The sequence below is a fragment of the Heptranchias perlo genome, chromosome 28 (assembly GCF_035084215.1).
Source record: "Heptranchias perlo isolate sHepPer1 chromosome 28, sHepPer1.hap1, whole genome shotgun sequence".
NCBI classification, from domain to species: domain Eukaryota; kingdom Metazoa; phylum Chordata; class Chondrichthyes; order Hexanchiformes; family Hexanchidae; genus Heptranchias; species Heptranchias perlo.
In genome coordinates, this window is record NC_090352.1 from 7,828,662 (window position 1) to 7,849,127 (window position 20,466).

Consider the following 20,466-nt stretch of genomic DNA (forward strand, 5'->3'; position numbering starts at 1 on the left):
TCCTGAGGTCATGAAATTCACTATATAAATACAAATTCTTTCTTTCTTGCTGTATAAGTTAGATGGTACAATATCACCCCAGTCTGAAACACATGGTGTAATAGGTTTCTGGGGCCTATACAGGGCCAGCGAGGGAAGGCTTCTATTATCTGTAAATGCCAGCACATAAACAATGCAAAAGGCCGGAGCAAGTTGTACTATCACACAGCACTGTAGGGTGAAGGGACGCAGACTCGATTTCCCACTCTGCTGGTTTCCCTGGCCTCGAAATTCATGGGGGTCCGCACCGCCGGCAGGCATGTGACAGAGGGGATTCACGGTCCGCTTCTGCCGCAAGTCGGAGACCCCATCCCACGTCCCGGGGATGGAGGCCGAGCGGGAGAATCGTATCTGCCACGACGAATCAGCGATCTCGAATCCAAACTGTCAGACTATGCCCCTCCCCGGACAGGATGGCGGACTATGCCCCTCCCCCAGAACAGGATGGCGGGCTATGCCCCTCGCCCAGAACAGGATGGCGGGCTATACCCCTCCCCCAGAACAGGATGGCGGGCTATGCCCCTCCCCCAGAACAGGATGGCGGGCTATGCCCCTCCCCCGGGCAGGATGGCTGACTATAACCCTCCCACGGAACAGGATGGCTGACTATGCCCCTCCCCCGGGCAGGATGGCTGACTATGCCCCTCCCCCGTGCAAGATGGCTGACTATGCCCCTCCCCCAGAACAGGATGGCTGACTATGCCCCTCCCCCGGGCAGGATGGCTGACTATGCCCCTCCCCCGGGCAGGATGTCTGACTATGCCCCTCCCCCAGAACAGGATGGCTGACTATGCCCCTCCCCCGGGCAGGATGGCTGACTATGCCCCTCCCCCGGGCAGGATGGCTGACTATGCCCCTCCTCTGGAACAGGATGACTGACTATGCCCCTCCCCCGGACAGGATGTCTGACTATGCCCCTCCCCCAGAACAGGATGGCTGACTATGCCCCTCCCCCGGAACAGGATGGTGGACTATGCCCCTCCCCCAGAACAGGATGGTGGACTATGCCCCTCCCCCGGAACAGGATGGCGGACTATGCCCCTCCCCCAATTTCGACCATGGCGAGAAGGCCCAGGGAGGCCCTAAGAAAGGTTCTTCTCCCATTGGAGCAACTGGGCCTCTTTGAGAAGTCACGGTTTCCCAAAGGCCTCTTGAAGCCCTCAGTGGGTCTCCCGGAATTACCCCAGACACAACCTCTTGATATAGAGGGAGCGGGTGGAAGATCCACTCACAACCCCACCCACTGGAATTGAAAGGGCCGGGGTGGAACCCTAGCATTACTGATTCTACTCCACATTCTCACCACCGCCCTATTTGGCCCCTGGGGTTTGCAGGACCCAGCCTCAATGGTGCTACTACAGGGAGGACATGTGACTGAGCCGGAAGAGGAGAGGTCGGAGTAACTGGCTTGATTCAGACACACTCCCAGCTAGGGCGAGAAGAAAATGGATGAAGTGTGGATTCACCAGCTGGATCTTGGGGAGGAAGGGATGGAAAGGATGTGGGATTAAGGTGGCCTTGTCTCCAGGGAGGAGAAAGGGTGAATGGGGCACTTGATATTCTCCCGCGATTAATTGTTTTAGAATAAACAGCTAGAAAAGATAAACAATGGCAGTGGTTTTGTTTGAAGAGCCAACCATTCTCATGGGCTAGACTGAGCTTGATCCTTCATTACACAGCCAACCTTTAAAGAACAGAGTAGTAGCTGTAATACTCTCTAGCATACCCACCAGTGAATAGGTGTTGACACAAGAGCCTCCCACCTACAGTCAGGGTCACTTTCTAGTTGTCCTTTTCCCATTGTTTTTATTTGATTTGAAATGAGAGGTCGCCAATAAACGGCTGTCATTTAATGTCAGTGACTGTGACTTTAGCGAAGGTCCTACACAGAGAACGGTGCTGAGAGAAATCACAAGCACTTTTTACCCTCCTCTTCAAGAACATTTTTCTGTGTTACTGACTAACAGTGACAAGTGAAGGCTCAAATCCCATAATGTAGGATGTTACACTTCACATTTCTCCCCAAAATTTACCCGAGTGTTCGTGGTTAGGGGGTAAGATAGTGTAGTAGTTATGTTACTGGACTAGTAATCCAGAGGCCGTAAACTAATAATCCAGATGATTGTGAGTTCAAATTCTACCAGAGCAGTTTGAGAATTTGAATTCAGTTTCAAAAAACTGGTATCACACTTAGGTATTTTGACTCCATTCATGGAGAATGTGTGAAAGAAAGAAAAAGGAAGGAAGAGAGAATGAACTTTTATTTGTACAGCACTGTTCATATCCTCAGGGCATTCTAATGATTCACAGTCAATGAATTTTTGAGCTGTTGTTTTATGTAGGCAAATGCAGCAGCCAATTTGCACACAGCAAGGGCCCATAAATAGTAAATAAATGAATAGTTGATCTGTTTTTGGTTGAGGGAGGAATGTTGGTCAGAACAATTCCCTTTTTGTTCAAGTAGAGTGGTGGGATCTGTTGCATTCACCTGAAGATAGGGTCTTGGTTTAACGTCAGTACTGCACTGGAGTGTCAGCCGATATTATGTGGTCAAATCTTGGAGTGGGATTTCAACCCACAATCTTCTGACTCACAACTACTACCAACTGGGCCAAGCTGACATTATCTACCTGATTGGATGATGAATCAGTCTTCATCTCCATCTAGCCCCGTTTTCCAGTCTGGAACTTGAAGCTGTCCTTAATCCTGCTCCAGTTTAGTTTTCCTTGTTTTATCAAATATCACTATTAACAGGGTGTTAGATATCAACTAAAGGTTTTCTCTTTCCAGTCAGAAAACAGCTGAGGGGGAGGAAGGGTAAGACACCCATTCAAACATCGGCCCCAAATAATAATTAAAAAATGGTGGTTTTATTTATTTATAGCCTATAAAGGGTGATTGAACAATCCTGGCCCCAGAGTGGGAAACCCTGCTCGCAAGGAGCACTGGTTGGTGAAACGAATGTACAATCCTGTAGACCTGTCTGTAACTCACCCTTATAATTCTAACAGAGAATAATATTACTCAGTCTGGAATCTGGGTTTAGATTCAACCCAGACTGAAGGGATGAAAGCCTCCTCTGTCTATCGGTTGGTGGACCCTCGAAGTCCTTGATGCCCCGACATTGGACGCCCAAAATGGAGAATTATCAATCCGAAACTATTTTCCCTCACCTTCAACCATCGTACCCTCACATACTACTCCACCTTATAAATGTACCCTCAGAAAATACACACAGCAAAAATCTCTTGTACTTTCTACACGTACAGGAGCTCCCACCAGTATTAAATTTACCTTCGCAGATTGCCTGCTTCTGTTATTTCTTGGAGCCTTTCCACCTTGTGTGTTTATCATCTGCAAAGTTACAGAAAGAACGGCAGTGAATGATCATGAGATTGTAAGGGCTGAGAAACATCCAGTCTTTAATAAGCAATTCACTTCTTTCTGTTCAGAACCTTCAACCTGAAAGTAGACAGGTTTCTCTTCCATTTCACATGTAGACACATTCACCGCCCGCAGACCAAGCGAAGCTGACCACTGGATCGATTCCAGTGCTCTGTGTCTATGCTGCACTTGAGTTGGGTACTAGGAGCTATCAGTGCAAGTTACTGGCTGTTTATTCCCCACTTTCCCCAGGGAAGCACCTCACCTCTGCTTGGTATCTCCCCCAACAGTTTGACTGAGGCCGTGAGGAATCCCTAATGCAGTTTTATCATTAGTTTGGACATTACCGATATCTGATTCCTGTGGCTTCCTCACTAAATTCACCACCTCTGTGGTGCTGATCAATAAGGAACAAAATGGTCCCAGTATCTGTACCTTAAATGTATTGTACCTGTACCTTCCATCTACTACATTTAAAATATCTGTACTTTAAATACATTGTACTGCCCCTTAAATACATTGTATCTGTACTTTAAATGCATTGAACTGCCCCTTAAACACATTGGGCCCGATTTTACCAGGGGTGCGGGTTGGCAGCGGGTGGTCAGTCGGGCTCGAGGAAAACGCGCCGGCCAAATTGAGTGCGTTGCGCACGCGATCGCAGGATGATTGATGTAATTAGCCGGCAGTTACGGGTTCCGTGCTTCTCAGCTGCGTGCCGGCGGCCTGCGCATGCGCATTGATGTCTGAGCGATGGTGCCGCTCTATTTAAAGGGGCAGTCCACCAAAGCCCCTCCAGCCACAAACTACACTCCATCAAGGATGGAGGAGCACAGGGGTAAGGCTGCTCCCCGTTTCACGGACCACGCCCTCCAGGTGCTGCTGGACGGGGTCCGCATGAGGAGGGAGACGCTGTTCCCCACGGATGGAAGGAGGTGCCCTGCCAGAGCCACCAAGAGGGCATGGGAGGAGGTGGCCGCGGAGGTCACAAGCAGGGGAAACACCACCCGCACTTGGATTCAGTGCCGCAAGAGATTCAATGACCTCACCAGGTCCGGGAAAGTGAGTACACTAACGCACTCTGCGTCACTCCGTCTTCCACATCACCTCAAACACCTCACAACCCCATCTCCACTGACAGCACTGCGCTCCCGCACCAATCCTCACAGCCACCCAACTATCAGCCTCACAGTGCCTGCATGTACCCACCGTCCCTGTCCCCACTCGACCACTACCACACACCCCAATGCCCATACAATGGGATGGCCATGTGGCACACGCATCCTCCCATCCCTCTGGCACACGCTCAACCCACTCACACCAATGCTTGAAGCGTCTCACATTGTAATCATCACTCAATAACGTTTTTGTGTTTTGCCCTCACAGGAGAAGAGGGCCAGGAACGCACGCGATAGGGCACGCACCGGAGGGGGCCCGCCACACGAGGTGGCCCTGACAGATGCCGAGGTCGAGGCACTGGAGATCAGCCGCACGCTGCATTGCCTGTCGATGGCGGATGGCGAGTCTGGTTATGGCGAAACGGCCGGTAAGGGAAAACTGGCACTCATCACTCATGATCGTGAATGATCTTAGCATCACATGGCATATGCCGCACCGCCACATTTGGTCACATGCCTGATATTTCCCTCTGTTCTCTTGCAGGACCGTCTGCGATCGACGTCTCGGTTGAGGGCGATTCCTCAGAGGACATGCCCGTCTCTGAGGGTGCATCGTCACACATGAGCCTTGCATCCACCAGCGCAGATACACACACCTCGGTGGGTCCCCCCCCTCAGCTAGTTGGGATTGCACATGGTGAGTCACCGCGCACACGTGAGCATGAGCAGACCCTGGTGGCAGGGTCAGCCGCGGAGGGTCCGCGTCGGTGGGAGCACTCTTCTCCAGGCTTTGCTCAGCCGGACCCAGATGCTGAACCCAGGGGGCCACCTGTCAAAAGGAGAGTCGTCGAGGGGCACCAGAACATTGCTGAGGTACTGGGAGAGGTGCCACGCGCACTCTCCACAATCGCACGGAGGATGGAGGAGTCCAACTCCTGCATGAGGGGAATGGTGGCACAGGTGCAGGAGGGTATCGCCGAGATAGTGTCGCAGGGACGTGAAGGCATCTCTGAGATAGTGTCGTGGGTAGGTGTGGGAACGTCTGCGGTGGAGGACAGGCTAGCCTCCCTCGAGCATCACGCACAGCTCACTAATGAGTCCATCCAGGCCCTCACAACGGCTGTTCGGATTCAGGGTGAATAACATTCTGCCGCCATCAACAGGTTGACAGATACATTGGAGGTGGCCTTGCAAGGTCTCACCCACGTCATCCAAACTGCCGTCCAGCAGGGTGGAAGGGGTGATGTGGGCCTTGGCCATGAGAGGGAAGATGGTGAACGGGGAAATGGAAGTGTGGACGCTACTCAAGGCGCCCCCAAGTCTCACCCGTTGCCCCCCTCTCAACCAGTGCCCGCAATAGTCCATCCTCTCCAGGTGGCCGAGTCTGCCCCTGCACAGGTGCAGGTGGAGCAGTCTGTGGAGGTGCCCTCAGGGGCACCGAAACCCAGGGGGCGTCGGCCCAAAGCATCTACCAGGTCAGGGCACGAACAGGAGCAACCTGCCACCACCTCTGCTGGAGCCACAGGGGTAGCACCACGTAGGGGGTCCCGAAAGCGAACGCCTAAAGTTCCGTGAGCACACAGGGATTGCAACAGGGTGTTTGTCTATTTTTTTTTTAATTTTCCACTCTTTGAATGTCACCACAAAATAAACTCACTTTTTCTCACCAATGCTGCCACCTCTTGTCCATAATTCTGCGGCTTGTGCAATATGTCCCTTCCGTGCGCCTCATCATGACGACGACCACCCCGTCCCACCCATTGGGCATAATACAGTGGGTGCAGGTGTACAGGCACCACTCTTCTGTGGAGGGAGCCTGCATGGACCCTCGTCTGTGCACGTTATGGCATGTGAACGCCTCACACAGTGTGATGTTAGGAGAACCGTTGGCATATGAGTGCCTCCCTGGCCTGACGAGCACGCAGGTGAGCCGGTGTTCGGCGCATGGGTCGTTCCTCCTCCTCTCCCTCTTCCTCCTCCTCCTCTTCCTCCTCCTCCTCCTCCTCATTGTCGTCCTCAATGTGGGTGGCGGGTGTGCATGGGGCCTCCTCCAGCGGCACCCCTCTCTGTTGTGCCATGTTGTGCAGGGCACAGCAGACAACTATAATTCGTCCCACTCGGAGTGGCGTGTATTGGAGCGCTCCCCCGGAACGATCAAGGCACCTGAAGCGCATCTTGAGCAGCCCTACAGCCTGCTCAATTGTAGACCTGGTAGCAATGTGGCTGTCATTGTACCGACGATGCGGCTCGGTAATGGGGTTCCTCAGAGGTGTCATAAGCCACGTGTGCAGGGGATATCCCTTGTCGCCGAGGAGCCAGCCGTTGCCGGCGTTGGGTGCGTGGAAGAGGGGCGGGACGGTGGACTCCCTGAGGACGAAGGCATCGTGGCAGCTGCCAGGGTATCTGGCGCACACGTGTAGGAATCTCTGGCGGTGGTCACAAATGAGCTGGGCGTTCATGGAGTGATACCCTTTCCTGTTGATGAACAGCCCTGGCTCATGTGGAGGTGCCCGTATCGCTATGTGGGTGCAATCGATTACACCCTGCACCCGTGGGAAGCCAGCCACAGCATGGAATCCAACCGCCCTCTCCGTCTGGCTGCGCTCGTCCATGGCGAAGTTGATGTAGGTCGAGGCCCTGTGGAACAATCCATCGGTGACCTGACTTATGCACTTGTGTGCAGACGACTGAGAGACCCCGGTGATGTCCCCCATGGCACCCTGGAAGGATCCGGAGGCGAAGAAGTTGAGGGCAGTGGTGACTTTGACGGCGACGGGTAGGAAGATGCTGCTTGGTCCATCCGGGAGCAGCTCGTCATTGAGGAGGCTGCAGATGTCGGCGACTACCTGGCGAGTGACTCTGAGCCTCCGTATGCACTGCTGCTCAGAGAGGTCCATGAAGCTGAGCCTCGGTCTGTAGACCCTGTGCGGAGGGTAGTGCCTCCTGCGACGCATCTCTCTCTACGGATGCCCTCCATCCTGCTGTTCAGGTGGATGTGCCACAGCACCGTGTTGTGGGGATGCACGTCTCTGAGGCGGACGGCGTGGACTGCGAGGCTGGTCATGCTGTTCGTCCTCCGAGGATGTCAACGCAGCACCCATCTGGCAGGTGTAGGTCTGCGGGGTTGTGCACGCTAGAAAAGTGTGTCCTTGCACAGGGGTTGGACTTCCACGCCGGTGAATCTTCTTGCTTGGAGGAGGGTGGTGGAGGGCAGGCGTTGCCCAATGTTACGGAGTGTCCTCCTGCGTTGGTGAAGGCTCTCTCCCCCCACACCTGTGGAATGCACCTTGGCAGCTGCCACAGGCTGCTGGCTGCAGCACGTCCGTTGGCAGTGTGAGTGTTTCCCCCAGTATGGGAAACAGTCTCATTTCACCGTAAAATCCCACACTTGTTAAATAAACAGCTCAATCAGGTCATTTAATGACCTGAAATACCTAGATAAATACACTCAAGTGGAACCCCGCTGGCTTTAATTGCCTGCGGGATTCCCACCAGCGGGGGCTACGCACGCACCCCCGCACGTCAGCGCGGAAGCCGGAAGTGGGCGGGATCGAGGCGCGATCCGGTCCCGCTCCTCGAAACCGGGATTTTAGAGGCCCCCCCGCCGAGAACGCACCCGGGACCGGGTGCTAAAATCGGGCCCATTGTATCTGTACTTTAAATGCATTGTACTGCCCCTTAAACACATTGTATCTGTACTTCAAATGCATTGTATCTGTACTTTAAATGCATTGTATCTGTACTTTAAATACATTGTATCTGTACTTTAAATACATTGTATCTGTACTTTAAATACATTGTATCTGTACTTTAAATGCATTGTATCTGTACTTTAAATACATTGTATCTGTACTTTAAATACATTGTATCTGTACTTCAAATGCATTGTATCTGTACTTTAAATGCATTGTATCTGTACTTTAAATGCATTGTATCTGTACTTTAAATGCATTGTATCTGTACTTTAAACACATTGTATCTGTACTTTAAATACATTGTATCTGTACTTTAAATGCATTGTATCTGTACTTTAAACACATTGTATCTGTACTTTAAATACATTGTATCTGTACTTTAAATCCATTGTATCTGTACTTTAAATGCATTGTATCTGTACTTTAAATACATTGTATCTGTACTTTAAATGCATTGTATCTGTACTTTAAATACATTGTATCTGTACTTTAAATGCATTGTATCTGTACTTTAAATACATTGTATCTGTACTTTAAATACATTGTATCTGTACTTTAAATGCATTGTATCTGTACTTTAAACACATTGTATCTGTACTTTAAATACATTGTATCTGTACTTTAAATGCATTGTATCTGTACTTTAAACACATTGTATCTGTACTTTAAATACATTGTATCTGTACTTTAAATGCATTGTATCTGTACTTTAAATCCATTGTATCTGTACTTTAAATGCATTGTATCTGTACTTTAAATACATTGTATCTGTACTTTAAATGCATTGTATCTGTACTTTAAACACATTGTATCTGTACTTTAAATGCATTGTATCTGTACTTTAAATCCATTGTATCTGTACTTTAAATGCATTGTATCTGTACTTTAAATGCATTGTATCTGTACTTTAAATCCATTGTATCTGTACTTTAAATCCATTGTATCTGTACTTTAAATGCATTGTATCTGTACTTTAAATACATTGTATCTGTACTTTAAATACATTGTATCTGTACTTTAAATGCATTGTATCTGTACTTTAAACACATTGGGCCCGATTTTAGCACCCGGTTCCGGGTGCGTTCTCAGCGGGGGGGCCTCTAAAATCCCGGTTTCGAGGAGCGGGACCGGATCGCGCCTCGATCCCGCCCACTTCCTGGTTGCGCGCTGACGTGCGGGGGTGCGTGCGTTGGCCCCGCTGGTGGGAATCCCGCAGGCAATTAAAGCCAGCGGGGTTCCACTTGAGTGTATTTATCTAGGTATTTCAGGTCATTAAATGACCTGATTGAGCTGTTTATTTAACAGGTGTCGGATTTTACGGTGAAATGAGACTGTTTCCCATACTGGGGGAAACACTCACACTCTCAACGGACGTGCTGCAGCCAGCAGCCTGTGGCAGCTGCCAAGGTGCATTCCACAGGTGTGGGGGGGGGGGAGAGCCTTCACCAACGCAGGAGGACACTCCGTAACATTGGGCAACACCTGCCCTCCACCACCCTCCTCCAAGCAAGAAGATTCACCGGCGTGGAAGTGCAACCCCTGTGCGAGGACACACTTTTCTAGCGTGCACAACCCCGCAAACCTAAACCTGCCAGATGGGTGCTGCGTTGACATCCTCGGAGGACGAACAGGATGACCAGCCTCAGCAGCCTCGCAGTCCACGCCGTCCGCCTCAGAGACGTGCATCCCCACAACACGGTGCTGCGGCACATCCACCTGCACAGCAGGATGGAGGGCATCCGCAGAGAGAGATGCGTCGCAGGAGGCACTACCCTCCGCACAGGGTCTACAGACCGAGGCTCAGCTTCATGGACCTCTCTGAGCAGCAGTGCATACGGAGGCTCAGAGTCACTCGCCAGGTAGTCGCCGACATCTGCAGCCTCCTCAATGACGAGCTGCTCCCGGATGGACCAAGCAGCATCTTCTTACCCGTCGCCGTCAAAGTCACCACTGCCCTCAACTTCTTCGCCTCCGGATCCTTCCAGGGTGCCACGGGGGACATCACCGGGGTCTGTCAGTCGTCTGCACACAAGTGCATAAGGCAGGTCACCGATGGATTGTTCCACAGGGCCTCGACCTACATCAACTTCGCCATGGATGAGCGCAGCCAGACGGAGAGGGCGGTTGGATTCCATGCTGTGGCTGGCTTCCCACGGGTGCAGGGTGTAATCGATTGCACCCACATAGCAATACGGGCACCTCCACATGAGCCAGGGCTGTTTATCAACAGGAAAGGGTATCACTCCATGAACGCCCAGCTCATTTGTGACCACCGCCAGAGATTCCTACACGTGTGCGCCAGATACCCTGGCAGCTGCCACGATGCCTTCGTCCTCAGGGAGTCCACCGTCCCGCCCCTCTTCCACGCACCCAACGCCGGCAACGGCTGGCTCCTCGGCGACAAGGGATATCCCCTGCACACGTGGCTTATGACACCTCTGAGGAACCCCATTACCGAGCCACAGCGTCGGTATAATGACAGCCACATTGCTACCAGGTCTACAATTGAGCAGGCTATAGGGCTGCTCAAGATGCGCTTCAGGTGCCTTGATCGTTCCGGGGGAGCGCTCCAATACACGCCATTCAGAGTGGGACGAATTATAGTTGTCTGCTGTGCCCTGCATAACATGGCACTACAGAGAGGGGTGCCGCTGGAGGAGGCCCCATGCACACCCGCCACCCACATTGAGGACGACAATGAGGAGGAGGTGGAGGAGGAAGAGGAGGAGGAGGAAGAGGGAGAGGAGGAGGAACGACCCATGCGCCGAACACCGGCTCACCTGCGTGCTCGTCAGGCCAGGGAGGCACTCATATGCCAACGGTTCTCCTAACATCACACTGTGTGAGGCGTTCACATGTCATAACGTGCACAGACGAGGGTCCATACAGGCTCCCTCCACAGAAGAGTGGTGCCTGTACACCTGCACCCACTGGATTATGCTCAATGGGTGGGACGGGGTGGTCGTCGTCATGATGAGGCGCAGGGAAGGGACATATTGCACAAGCCGCAGAATTATGGACAAGAGGTGGCAGCATTGGTGAGAAAAAGTGAGTTTATTTTGTGGTGACATTCAAAGAGTAGAAAATTAAAAAAAAACGACAAACACCCTGTTGCAATCCCTGTGTGCTCACGGAACTTTAGGCGTTCGTTTTCGGGACCCCCTACGTGGTGCTACCCCTGTGGCTCCAGCAGAGGTGGTGGCAGGTTGCTCCTGTTCGTGCCCTGACCGGGTAGATGCTTTGGGCCGACGCCCCCTGGGTTTCGGTGCCCGTGAGGGCACCTCCACAGACTGCTCCTCCTGCACCTGTGCAGGGGCAGACTCGGCCACCTGGAGAGGATGGACTATTGCGGGCACTGGTTGAGAGGGGGGCAACGGGTGAGACTTGGGGGCGCCTTGAGTAGCGTCCACACTTCCATTTCCCCGTTCACCATCTTCCCTCTCATGGCCAAGGCCCACATCACCCCTTCCACCCTGCTGGACGGCAGTTTGGATGACGTGGGTGAGACCTTGCAAGGCCACCTCCAATGTATCTGTCAACCTGTTGATGGCGGCAGAATGTTGTTCACCCTGAATCCGAACAGCCGTTGTGAGGGCCTGGATGGACTCATTGGTGAGCTGTGCGTGACGCTCGAGGGAGGCTAGCCTGTCCTCCACCGCAGACGTTCCCACACCTACCCGCGACACTATCTCAGAGATGCCTTCACGTCCCTGCGACACTATCTCGGCGATACCCTCCTGCACCTGTGCCACCATTCCCCTCATGCAGGAGTTGGACTCCTCCATCCTCCGTGCGATTGTGGAGAGTGCGCGTGGCACCTCTCCCAGTACCTCAGCAATGTTCTGGTGCCCCTCGACGACTCTCCTTTTGACAGGTGGCCCCCTGGGTTCAGCATCTGGGTCCGGCTGAGCAAAGCCTGGAGAAGAGTGCTCCCACCGACGCGGACCCTCCGCGGCTGACCCTGCCACCAGGGTCTGCTCATGCTCACGTGTGCGCGGTGACTCACCATGTGCAATCCCAACTAGCTGAGGGGGGGGACCCACCGAGGTGTGTGTATCTGCGCTGGTGGATGCAAGGCTCATGTGTGACGATGCACCCTCAGAGACGGGCATGTCCTCTGAGGAATCGCCCTCAACCGAGACGTCGATCGCAGACGGTCCTGGAAGAGAACAGAGGGAAATATCAGGCATGTGACCAAATGTGGCGGTGCGGCATATGCCATGTGATGCTACGATCATTCACGATCATGAGTGATGAGTGCCAGCTTTCCCTTACCGGCCGTTTCGCCAGAACCAGACTCGCCATCCGCCATCGACAGGCAATGCAGCGTGCGGCTGATCTCCAGTGCCTCGACCTCGGCGTCTGTCAGGGCCATCTCGTGTGGCGGGCCCCCTCCGGTGCATGCCCTATCGCGTGCGTTCCTGGCCCTCTTCTCCTGTGAGGGCAAAACACAAAAACGTTATTGAGTGATGATTACAATGTGAGACGCTTCAAGCATTGGTGTGATTGGGTTGAACGTGTGCCAGATGGATGGGAGGATGCGTGTGCCACATGGCCATCCCATTGTATGGGCATTGGGGTGTGTGGTAGTGGTCGAGTGGGGACAGGGACGGTGGGTACGTGCAGGCACTGTGAGGATGATAGTTGGGTGGCTGTGAGGATTGGTGCGGGAGCGCAGTACTGTCAGTGGAGATGGGGTTGTGAGGTGTTTGAGGTGATGTGGAAGACGGAGTGATGCAGAATGCGTTAGTGTACTCACTTTTCCGGACCTGGTGAGGTCATTGAATCTCTTGCGGCACTGAATCCAAGTGCGGGTGGTGTTTCCCCTGCTTGTGACCTCCGCGGCCACCTCCTCCCATGCCCTCTTGGTGGCGCTGGCAGGGCACCTCCTTCCATCCGTGGGGAACAGCGTCTCCCTCCTCATGCGGACCCCGTCCAGCAGCACCTGGAGGGCGTGGTCCGTGAAACGGGGAGCAGCCTTACCCCTGTGCTCCTCCATCCTTGATGGAGTGTAGTTTGTGGCTGGAGGGGCTTTGGTGGACTGCCCCTTTAAATAGAGCGCAACCATCGCTCAGACGTCAATGCGCATGCGCAGGCCGCCGGCACGCAGCTGAGAAGCGCGGAACCCGTAACTGCCGGCTAATCACATCAATCATCCCGCGATCGCGTGCGCAACGCACTCAATTTGGCCGGCGCGTTTTCCTCGAGCCCGCCCGACCACCCGCTGCCAACCCGCACCCCTGGTAAAATCGGGCCCATTGTATCTGTACTTTAAATACATTGTATCTGTACTTTAAATGCATTGTATCTGTACTTTAAATACATTGTATCTGTACTTTAAACACATTGTATCTGTACTTTAAATACATTGTATCTGTACTTTAAATACATTGGGCTCGATTTTGGCGTCGGGTTTCCGGCGGGTTTCCAGAGGGGGGGCCCGGAAAATCCCGATATCTGGTCACGTGACCGGATCGCGACGAAATCCCGGCCACTTCCGGGTACCGCGCTGACGTGCGGGGCTGCGCGCGCAAGCCCCGCTGGTGGGAATCCCGCAGGCAATTAAAGCCAGCGGGGTTCCGCTTGAGAGTACTTACCTTGCTCGTTGTGGTCAGTTAATGAGCTGAATCAGCTGTCAAAAGAGGAAGTGTGGGATTTTAGGTTCAAGGCAGTGAGCTTCACACACTGGGGGAAACAGTCTCCCTCCAACCAGGCGTGTTGCAGCCAGCAGCCTATGGCAGGTGCCAAGGTGCGCTCCACGGGGGAGAGCCCTCACCCACGCAGGAGGCCACCGCGTCACATAGGGCAACCCCTGCCCCCCACCACCCCCCGCCAAGCCAGAGGACAGACCGACACGAAACCGCAGCCCCAGTCCGAGGAACCACCCACCTACCCTGCACAACCCCTCAGACCAACACCTGCCAGATGGGTGGTGTGTGGACACCCTCGGAGGACGAAGAGCATGACCAGCACCAGCAGCCTCGCAGTCCACGCCGTCCGCCGCAGAGACGTGGATCCCCCCAACACGGTGTTGTTGCACGCCCACCTGCACAGCAGGAGGAAGGGCTACCGCAGAGAGAGACGCATCGCAGAGGGCACTACCCTCGCCACAGGGTCCACAGACCGAGGCGCAGCTCCCCGGACCTCTCCGAGCAGCAGTGCACACAGAAGCGCAGATTCGCTCGACATGTAGTCGTGGAGATCTGCAGGCTCTTTCATGCCGAGCTGCTCCTGGCTGGCCCCAGCACCAACTGCTTACCTGTCGCTGTCAAAGTCACCACTGCCCTCCACACCTTCTCCTCCGCATCCTTCCAGGGTGCAGCCGGCTACACCGCCGATGTCTCTCAGTCGTCTGCGCGGACGAGCCCTGCAAATACACCTGCACCTACTCTGCAGTAACACGATGGGTGGCATCAGTGGTGGGTCCTCATAGTGATACCCAGGAGCGGGCATTATTGGACACAACGGACTGGATTCGCGGAGACATGGCAGTGGTGGTGTCAATATAATGTGTGCTGTTTGTTGCTCTGATATTCAATATAGGTAACACCCATGACAAACCCTCAGACACCCTTGTGCACCCCCTTCATGCTCACGACACGTTTGCCTTACGCTGCCTACTGCACATATGTGATGCATGCCCTGTGGCTGCAGCATAGGTGGTGGCAGGTTGAGTGAGGCTGGCCATGAGGGAGATGCACAAGAGGGTGAGTATGGGATGGAGCAATGAGATTGTATGAGGATTGGGTTGCGTGTTAGTGGCAGGATGAGTACTGGCGAGGTGAGTAGGTGCAGGTAAGATGAGGATGGGGTTTGAGTGGGTATGAGGGGTGATGTGACAGAGTAGTGTTGGCAGTGCAGAAGGAGATGTGGGGTGGGGGCAGTGATGTGGCAGACGGAGTGTAGGGGAAAGACTACGTGTACTCACTTTGGCTGACCTACTGAGGTCATTGGACCGCCTCCTGCACTGTGTGCAGGTGGGCGATATGTTGGTGGTGCAGGTGACCCCCTCTGCCACCTCGAGCCAGGCCTTCCAGGTGGCGGAGGCGGGCCGCTTCCTCCCGCTCGCCGGGTGGAAGATCTCTGTCCTCCCCCTCCTCCTCACCCCATGTATTGATACCTGGGGTGAGGCATCATTAAACTGGGAGCAGCCTTCCCCCTGGGCTGCTCCATGCAGTCATCTTTGCTATTGGTTGCAGCATCTGTCAGTGGAGGACTGCCCCTTTAAATAGAGCGCCTCCAGCTGACAGATCTTACTACGCATGTGCAGCCCGCCCGATGCACAGATCAGCAGCGGGGAACCCGGAGGAGCAGGTATGTGAATCCAATTAGTGGGTTGCCTGCTACGATCGCGCGGGAAACCCACTAATTTCACCGGGCACGTTACCCACGTGCCCGCTTGCCCATCCGCTGAGAACCCGCAGCCCTGCTAAAATCGGGCCCATTGTATCTGTACCTTAAATACATTGGGGGTGATTTTAAACCCCAAGAACGGGTGAGTTGGGGGCGGGTGGGAGTTGAATATAGTTGTTTTTTGGGTTGCAACTGCAAAATTTTCGGACTGAGCATTCCTCGTGGGAAGCCTGTACTTTTATTCGCCAACGTTAAACCCAGAAATAAAACCGGGTTGCGGTCGCGACCCAAAAAACAATTATTTTCAACTCCCACCCGTCCCCAACCCACCCATTCTTGGGATTTAAAATTACCCCCATTATATCTGTACCTTAAATATATTGGGCTCGATTTTCGGACCTCCGAGCCGACGGGTTCGTGGCGGGGGGCTCCGAAAATCGGGGATTCCCGGGGCGGATCCGGAGCCCGACTCCAACCCGCCCACTTCCGGGTTCCCCAGTGACGCGCTTAGATGCGCACGCAGCCCCCGCATGCGGGACTCCCGCCGGCAATTAAAGCCGGCGGGATGCCGCTTAAACTAATTAAATATATAGTTCAGCTCGTTTGACCTGATATTTTAGGAGGGGTGGGATTTTCAACTCAACTGGGACTGTTTCCCGTACTGGGGGAAACTCTCCCAGTTCAAATGGACTTGTTGCAGCCACCAGCCTGAGGCAGCTGCAAAGGTCCATTTGACAGGTGGGGTGGGGGAGACCCTCACTCATTGCAGGAGGCCACTCTGTCACTTTGGACAAAGTTTGGCCTCCACCATCCTCCTCCTAACAATAAAATTCACAAACTTGCACACTTACCCCGGTGTCCAGACACATGTACCTACCTTGCGGACCCCCTCAGATGTACATCTTCCGGATGGGGGCCGCCGTAGCTGCAGTCATGACCTCCTTGGAAGGCGAACAGCATCACCAGCATCGCCGGCCACGCCATCCACCTCTGACATGTGGAGCTCCACAACACAGTGCTGTGACACATCCACCTGCACAGCAGGAGGGAGGGCAACCGCAGAGAGAGATGTGTCACAGAGGGCACTACCCTCGCCACAGGGTCCACAGACCGAGGCTCAGCTTCCTGGACCTCTCTGAGCAGCAGTGCACACGGAGGCTCAGAGCCACTCGACATGTAGTCGTGGACATCTGCAGCCTCCTTCATGCCGAGCTGCTCCCGGCTGGCCCGAGCACCATCTTCTTACCTGTCACTGTCAAACTCACCACTTCCCTCAACAACTTCTCCTCCGCATCCTTCCAGGCTGCCAACGGGGACATCGCCGACGTCTCTCAGCCGTCTGCACAAAAGAGCCCTGCAAATACACCTACACCCACTCTGCAGTGACACAATGGGTGGCATCAGTTGTGGGTCTTCATAGTGATCCTCAGGAAAGGGCATTATTGCACAAACCAGACAGGATTTGCAAAGACGTGGCAGTAGTGGTGCCAATATAATATGTAATGTGAGTTGATCAGAAATTCAATATAAGTAACAACCATGACAAACCCTCAAACACCTTGTGCATCCCCTTCATGCTCACGACACGTTTGCCTTACGCTTCCTACTGCACATATGTGATGCATGCCCTGTGGCTGCAGCACAGGTAGTGGCAGGTTGAGTGAGGTTGACCGTGAAAGAGATGCACGAGAGGGTGAGTATGAGATAGAGCCATGAGATTGTATGAGGATTGGGTTGAGTGGTAGTGGCGGGATGAGTACTGGTGAGGTGAGTAGGTGCAGGTAAGATGAGGATGAGGTTTGAGTGGGTATGAGGGGTGATGTGATAGAGTAGTGTTGGCAGTGCAGAAGGAGATGTGGGGTGGGGGCGGTGATGTGGCAGACGGAGTGTAGGGGAATGAGTAAGTGTACTCACTTTGGCTGACCTACTTAGGTCATTGAAGCGCCTCCTGCACTGTATGCAGGTGGGCGATATGTTGGTGGTGCAGGTGGCCTCCTCTGCCACCTCGAGCCAGGCCTCCGTGGTGGCAGAGGCAGGCCACTTCCTCCCGCCCGCCGGGGGGAAAATCTCTGTCCTCCCCCTCCTCCTCACCCCATGTATTGATACCTGGAGTGAGGCATCATTTAACCTGGGAGCAGCCTTTCCCCTGGGCTGCTCCATGCTGTAATTTTGCATATTTTCTGCAGCATCAGTCAGTGGAGGACTGCCCCTTTAAATAGGGCTCCTCCAGCTGACAGCCTATGATGCGCCTGCACTGTCCGCCCGCCGCGCAGCTTTCCAGCGGGAAACCCGGAAGCCAAGGTAAGTACCTTCAATCAAGCTGCGATTGTGTGCGGAGCACCCCGAATTCACTGGGCGCGTTACCAGGTGCATTCGTGGCGGGGAGGCTGCGAAAATCGGGGATTCTCAGGGCGGGTCGGGAGCCCGGCTCCAACCCACCCCATTTCCGGGTTCCCCACAGACGCACTGACGTGCGCGCAGCCCCCGCATGTGGGACTCCTGCCGGCAATTAAAGCCAGCGGGGTGCCACTTGAAGTACTTGAACAGGGACTTCAGGTTGTTTACAGTCCTGATTGACCTGATATTTTAGCAGGGATGGGATTTTGCAACTGACTGAGACTGTTTCCCGTACTGGGGGAAACACTCCCAGTTCAAATGGACGTGTTGAAGCCATCAGCCTGTGGCAGCTGCAAAGGTCCATTTGACAGGTTGGGGGGGGAGACCCTCACTCATTGCAGGAGGCCACTCTGTCACTTGGGACAAAGTTTGGCCTCCACCACCCTCCTCCTAACAATAAAATTCACCAACTTTCACACTTACCCCGGGGTCCAAAGACATGTACCTACCTTGCGGACCCCCTCAGATGTACATCTGGCGGATGGGGGCCGCCATAGCTGCAGTCATGACCTCCTCGGAGGGCGAACAGCATCACCAGCCTCGCCGTCCACCTCTGACACGTGGAGCTCCACAACATAGTGCTGTGACACATCCACCTGCACAGCAGGAGGGAGGGCTACCGCAGAGAGAGATGTGTCACAGAGGGCACTACCCTCGCCACAGGGTCCACAGACCGAGGCTCAGCTTCCTGGACCTCTCTGAGCAGCAGTGCACACGGAGGCTCAGAGTCACTTGACATGTAGCCGTGGACATCTGCAGCCTCCTTCATGCCGAGCTGCTCCCGGTTGGCCCGAGCACCATCTTCTTACCTGTCGCTGTCAAACTCACCACTGCCCTCAACAACTTCTCCTCCGCATCCTTCCAGGGTGCAACCGGGGACATCGCCGATGTCTCTCAGTCGTCTGCACAAAAGAGGCCTGCAAATACACCTACACCCACTCTGCAGTGACACAATGGGTGGCATCAGTTGTGGGTCTTCATAGTGATCCTCAGGAAAGGGCATTATTGCACAAACCAGACAAGATTCGCAAAGACGTGGCAGTAGTGGTGACAATATAATATGTAATGTGAGTTGATCAGAAATTCAATATAAGTAACAACCATGACAAACCCTCAAACACCCTTGTGCATCCCCTTCATGCTCACGACACGTTTGCCTTACGCTTCCTACTGCACATATGTGATGCATGCCCTGTGGCTGCAGCACAGGTAGTGGCAGGTTGAGAGAGGCTGACCGTGAGAGAGATGCACGAGAGGGTGAGTATGAGATAGAACCATGAGATTGTATGAGGATTGGGTTGAGTGGTAGTGGCGGGATGAGTACTGGTGAGGTGAGTAAGTGCAGGTGAGATGAGGATGAGCTTTGAGTGGGTGTGAGGGGTGATGTGACAGAGTAGTGTTGGCTGTGCAGAAGGAGATGTGGGGTGGGGGCGGTGATGTGGCAGATGGAGTGTAGGGGAATGAGTAAGTGTACTCACTTTAGCTGACCTACTGAGGTCATTGCAGCGCCTCCTGCACTGTATGCAGGTGGGCGATATGTTGGTGGTGCAGGTGACCTCCTCTGCCACCTCGAGCCAGGCCTTCTTGGTGGCAGAGGCAGGCCGTTTCCTCCCGCCCGCCGGGGGGAGGATCTCTGTCCTCCCCCTCTTCCTCACCCCATCCAATAAGAGCTGGAGTGAGGCATCATTAAACCTGGGAGCAGCCTTTCCCCTGGGCTGCTCCATGCTGTAATTTTTCCTATGTCTTGCAGCATCAGTCAGTGGAGGACTGCCCCTTTAAATAGAGCGCCTCCAGCTGACAGACCTTACTGCCAATGCGCAGTCCGCCCGACGCGCAGCTCAACAGCGGGGAACCTGGAAGACCAGGTAAGTGGATCTAATCAGCCTGTAATTGCGTGCGGAGCAGACTGATTTCACCGGGCGCGTTACCCACGCGCCCAATCTGCCCCCCGCCGCGAACCCGCCGCCCTGGTAATATCGGGCCCATTGTGCCTGCACCTTAAACATACTGTATATGTACTTTAAATATATTGTGTGTGTACGTGGCACATGGCCATCTAAACCCACAATTATGAGAAGATTTGATTACTGATGATCAGTCTCTGCTCAAACTGGGGTCGTTCTCCTTACCCTCCAAATATTTATCTACTGGTCTTAAAGCCATTACAGTTTTTCAGGCTGGAGAACAACTGCACTCAATTCACAAAGACCTGAATTGTGCTCTCTGATCTCCCTGCAGAGAGACAGCTTCTGTTAGGTTGTGGTTTCAGATACCCAGTGCCACACTGGTAATTGTACAAATGTGAACTTCAATTTGAATTGGTCCTGAGGTATTTAGTATCGGAATTTCAACTTGTCTATTTTGGTTTCTTCGACAGCACCTCCCAAACCCGCGACCTCCACCACCTAGAAGGACAAGAGCAGCAGGTACATGGGAACAACACCACCTGCACGTTCCCCTCCAAGTCACACACCATCCCG

The 20,466-nt window shown here is 53.7% G+C and overlaps 1 protein-coding gene across 2 annotated transcripts in view; it reads right to left on the reverse strand.

Moving 5' to 3' along the window:
- Positions 1-20,466, reverse strand: part of LOC137344817 (serine protease 30-like) — a 107,721-nt gene that overhangs the window by 20,274 nt on the left and 66,981 nt on the right. For both annotated transcript variants that reach the window (XM_068007993.1, XM_068007994.1), the window contains exon 2: positions 3,334-3,393. In XM_068007993.1, coding sequence (XP_067864094.1) covers positions 3,334-3,393 — 60 coding nt within the window. The remainder of the gene's footprint in view (positions 1-3,333; positions 3,394-20,466) is intronic.